The sequence below is a fragment of the Eptatretus burgeri genome, chromosome 13 (assembly GCF_056783735.1).
Source record: "Eptatretus burgeri isolate ZD-2024b chromosome 13, Ebu_testis_v1, whole genome shotgun sequence".
Classification (NCBI taxonomy): domain Eukaryota; kingdom Metazoa; phylum Chordata; class Myxini; order Myxiniformes; family Myxinidae; genus Eptatretus; species Eptatretus burgeri.
The window spans coordinates 39691113-39696112 of NC_140973.1; the positions used below are offsets into that span (position 1 = coordinate 39691113).

The 5000-nt window shown below is 38.3% G+C and overlaps 1 protein-coding gene across 14 annotated transcripts in view; it reads right to left on the reverse strand.

Moving 5' to 3' along the window:
* LOC147014270 (protein LMBR1L-like) overlaps window positions 1–5000 on the reverse strand; it is a 119791-nt gene that overhangs the window by 47409 nt on the left and 67382 nt on the right. For 9 of the 14 annotated variants that reach the window (XM_085852085.1, XM_085852095.1, XM_085852087.1 and 6 more), the window contains 2 exons: window positions 4634–4760; window positions 2639–2707 (listed from right to left, as the gene is read on the reverse strand). In XM_085852085.1, the coding sequence (XP_085708211.1) occupies window positions 2639–2707; window positions 4634–4760 (196 nt within the window). Of the gene's footprint in view, window positions 1–2638; window positions 2708–4444; window positions 4488–4633; window positions 4761–5000 lie in introns of all 14 variants that reach the window. The other 5 variants (XM_085852092.1, XM_085852093.1, XM_085852094.1 and 2 more) reach the window with 2 other exon arrangements.

A 5000-nucleotide genomic window follows, 5' to 3' on the forward strand; every position in this document is an offset into this window, starting at 1 on the left:
GCCCTGCTACCTCATCCAGTTAGGGGATTCAATTTGGTTTATTAATGATCCAAATATGGTCATGAATAGATCACCAGTATGTTGTCCTGATGAGCCCACAAGCGTGAAACCTAGATTATCATCTCTGCTTTTGTCTATTCGTGACCATAGGCTTTAAATCTCAGTCCGCAAAAGGGATGTTTTAATTAAGCCAAACACCCAGTTTTCACTCATGCAATCCCTTGGAGTTCCCCAGTATGCATGCAAAGTTTCAGGCTGCTGGGTTTGATGGTTTTGGAGTTATGGAGGAGACAATGACTGACAGACACGAACTATTATAGAAATCGTCTGATTTTGGTTTGTGCGATTCTCCACACATTTGACTCAAACAGCATAATTATGAAAATTTAAACCGACTTCAGCTGTTCTTAAGTTTAACATATTTACCTGACATGACCTTTGACCTTTCAATGCCAAAATCAAATCACTTAATCTTTGCGTCATGTTATATACATATTCCAAGTTTAGTCAAAATCCCATCACTGGTTCACAAGCTCGTTATCACGGTCACAATTTTTTTACCGAATAAGACCTCTGACCTTTGAACTCTTGACCCCATAATTTTAGTAGTTCCTATTTACATCATTACACATAATTGTACCAAGTTTGTACCCTTCAGGTGTTTTGAAGTCATCGTGGGAAAGAAAATCTATCATGGAAGGATGGGCAACCCAAAATCATAATGCCTCCGGTGACTTCGTCGCAAAAGGCATATTGAGGTAGAATTGACAATACAAAAACACTGCAATTTGATCCACAAGGAATACTGTCAATACACGGAGTGGACCACGAGCACAGCTAATGGTCTGCTTATAACTAATCGGTCGCAGCTGCCTTGGATGAGTGTCGCTGTGAATCTCAATTTTTGGCACTAAATATTGAGGAAAATTTTGTCTAATAATTCTCTGGAAAGCCAAGTCAAAGCGAAATTCGATTTGAAAGAAGCCTCTGTTATAAAAAAATATATCCTGAAATTAAGATATCTTGGGAAAACAAAATGTCTGTCATCACATGTGCATGCATGCACCTTTTGGGAAAATACTGTCACGTCTGCGTACTTACTTTGCTGGTGAGAATACATGGACATCGTAATCAAGATTTAGTTTAAAGTGCCATGTCACATGGATCTGATTTCCAGAATTTTTCCACTTGTAGGTTCTTAATTTAATTTTTATTTTATTAACCTCCGCCATCGAAGATCGGAGGTTACTGTTTTCACCCCTTTCTGTTTGTTTGTTTGTTTGTGAACAGTATTACGGAAAAACTCCTCGACAGATTTTGACGAAACTTGGTGGGGGGATTAGGTATGGTCCAAGGATCATGCCATTAAATTTTGGACCTGGTCCAAAATGCAATATGGCCGCTATGGTGGCCATTTTTGAATAAATATTTGAATTTTTTTTTTGCATTTCTAAATGTTTTAAGTGATTTCCAACCCCCCCCCCCCTCCAAAAAAAAATTTTGCAACTTTTTTTCAACAAAATTTCGATTTTTTTTTTTGCATTTCTACATGTTATAAGTGATTTCCAACAAAAAACATGCCAAAATTATAATTGCGGCTGATTTTGGAGCTTCAGGTGGATATACCCACGTATAATCAATTTCTGTCTCAAGGAATCTAGTTATGACGAATGAATTGAGTATGTAAAAGTTAAAGTAACAGGGAAAGTTGCAAACTATAACTCTGTGAGCACTGTTGACATCAAATTGAATGAATGGGATATCAGGTTCACTTGGGTGACCTAGCAGTATTGGCGGCGGAGGTTTTGCACTCTACCGAGTGCTCCCCCTCTTGTTACCTCCGCCACCGAAGGTGAAGGAGGTTATGTTCTCACCCCACTCTGTGTGTTTGTTTGTGTACAGGATATCTCAAAAAGTTGTGGATGGATCTGGATGAAATTTTGTGGACACATTCGGTGTGTGACAAGGACGAACTGATTAGACTTTGGTGAACATCTGGATCCGGATCCGACTACTAGGATTTTTAAAGTGATTCTTCACCATTGAGAGATAGGGCCAAAAACGACATCAAGCACAATATCTCAAAAAGTTGTGGACAGATTCGGATGAAACTTGGTGGACAGGTTGTGTGTGTGGCAAGGACAAATTGATTCGATTTTGGTGAAGATCTGAATCAAAATCAAGATACGAGACTTATTCAACTTTTTAAGTGATTCTTCACCATTGAAATATAGTGCCAAAAACGATATCTAGCATGATATTTCAAAAATGTGTTGGGCCCGATATGTTCTCGTGGATCAGGCATTGCGTGGCGGAGGTATGCGCTCTACAGAGTGCCCTTCTAGTTATCCCTGCGGAAAAATAAACTGCCCAGGGGCACTGTGGTGGATTTTAGACGCAGAGACTTGAAGAAAATTGTATTTTTTCCAATGCAAGTCCACAAAAAAATGCTTCTTTGTGCCATCGATAACACAAAATGGCATTTAGGTTTTTTGGAAACAGAAAAGGCACTGGCTCTACAAAATACACCACTTGGTAGAGCGAGGCTTAAGTACTGTTCAAAACAAGTAGCTAATGTGATAACCAAAATTATCTAAGAAAACAATTTTTGGTCAAACTGAAGGAATGCAATACTCACGTAGGAAAAGTAGCACTCCAAATAGAGAAAAGAAGGAATATAAATACGGCAAGTAATATGTCCAAAAATCTACAGAGAGACAAGGAAAGAGTCATACAACTACAGCATCAATATACACCAATTAGAGGAGTATTATAGCACACAACTCGCTATTGACGACACCATTACTGCGGTGTCCCAATCCTTTGTTTGCTTGAGTACCCTATCAAGTTAACCTCAATGTCGAGTCTCAAACATCAACATTATGTTTGGCCGAATTTTCACCACATTTAATGTGCCACCAATACAAGTGGAAAACTGGACTGATGATGTTCTTCAGTGACCTTCATTGTCAGTTGATGGTATGTACGCAATCAACTCAGAATATATTTTGCTGTGAAAAATTGGCTTAACTTGTCAAACTCATGTAACACGTACATGTACAAGCATGCTGTGCCAATGTTACACGTATGTAACTACATGGACTGTGATGGGGCACGACCAAATGCAGTGTTTTAAAATATTTCATCGATTAAAAAAAATATCGATTTTTTGAAGAATATATATGTATATATATATATATATATATATATATATATATATATAAATATATATATATATATATATATATATATATATATATATATATATATATATATATATATGAGCTAAGTTCAAAACAAAAATTTAAATTGTAGTCCATCATATTTGAGCTGAACCTCAGCAATGATTTTCTGTTGTTGTTTGATGAATGTCATACTATACATCTGTACAATGAATTGCTCAGTACATCCTGAATTTTGATGAGGTTTGTATTTGATTAGGCCTCAATGAACTCAGCGACAATAATAGCATCATGGTCAATTACTCACCACACTGTGTGGCATGGGGAAGAAATCCTTTTGGTGGAGATTTTCATCCCTTGTTGCCCAATTCCAACTTCGTGTTTACAGGCTGCAAAGCGATGCAGTGAATATGGCTGAATGCATGGACAATCACCACGAATTAGAGCTGCATGAGTTTTGCATATAGTTTTCTTCCAATTCTGCTGCTTTTTGATGTTGCTTGAACATCCGGTAATAGCACAGCATCTTCCTTATCGTCCACCACTCTCTTTCCCATGATATTCAACAATTGAAAAAGATGGAAAAGTGTCAATTCAACGAGATTTTGGGGTCAAATTCAGTGTACGATTATGGAAACCGGATCCATGGGATATCGCAATGCTATTTAGTACATGACACGTACATGTCGTATATGCATTGTGTACACCTCGAGACCACCGCAGTAATGGCGACTGTCTGCTACCAGCTAGTGCCCACTCTCACCCATCAGAAAGGTATGTACATATAAAAATTGCCAAGAATGGGCAGGGTGGGGGAAGAGGGCATGTCATGGGAGAGAAAAGTAATAATGTATTCAATACAAGGCTCTCTTTGAACTTGCTTTCTTTACCCTCAAAACATTCTAGCTTCCAGCTTTGACAATAAAATCTCCAAATAGAAACATTGGCCTGATGGCTGCAATTCATGTTTTCAACACAATATATATGCAGATTATAAACTTGGCCATCTTCATGGCCAGTTGGCATTTACTTGGCAAGACAAGTTTGATGAATCATAGATAGACCCCAAAAAGGTTGCCGATTGATTCAAACCCACCAAAAATGGAGATTCCTGAATGCAAATTACTTTCACAGTACAAATATTTAAAATCAATGTCAAGATCCATGAAAGAACAGACCATGGGAATAAAGGGTTAACAGACAAACAGGCAGTAAAGGGAAACAGGTCGAAAGGAACATTGAACTTTGACAACGATACTCACACAATGAAGTGCAGAGATTAGAGTTATGGCATATGGCAGCCAACTATATGCAAGAAAAATGGAATAACAGGATGGATACAGGCATGTTACAACTTAGCAGTTGTGAGAATTACAGGTCAAAGGACAAATGGTTCAAGACATGGAAGTGGGGTAAAGTGTGCCTCATAATAAAGCATCAACCCAACCTACCGGAAAGAGACTGTCGACTGGCAGCATCCCCATCAATGAGGGCGAGTGCAACCCAGACAATGCCAAGCACAAGCAAAGCCAAAAGGAATAGAACGACAAATGTTTCGTACAATCGTGCCACGATCCCCTGTATTTAAAGACAATGAAGAATAAAATAAGAACTCGCCTGAATAAGCCTACGCCCACATTAAGTCTGCTTACTCCAACTTTGACCAAAAATTTCAAGACCATTTGACCTCAATATCTAATCTGTACTATAGAGTCAACTTGTCAATTAATATTGATCACGTTGAGGTGGGAGGTGTTAATCTCACGATGAACCAAAGTGATCTTTCACTGCGTTCAACCCAAATGGAGGCGTCTCGCA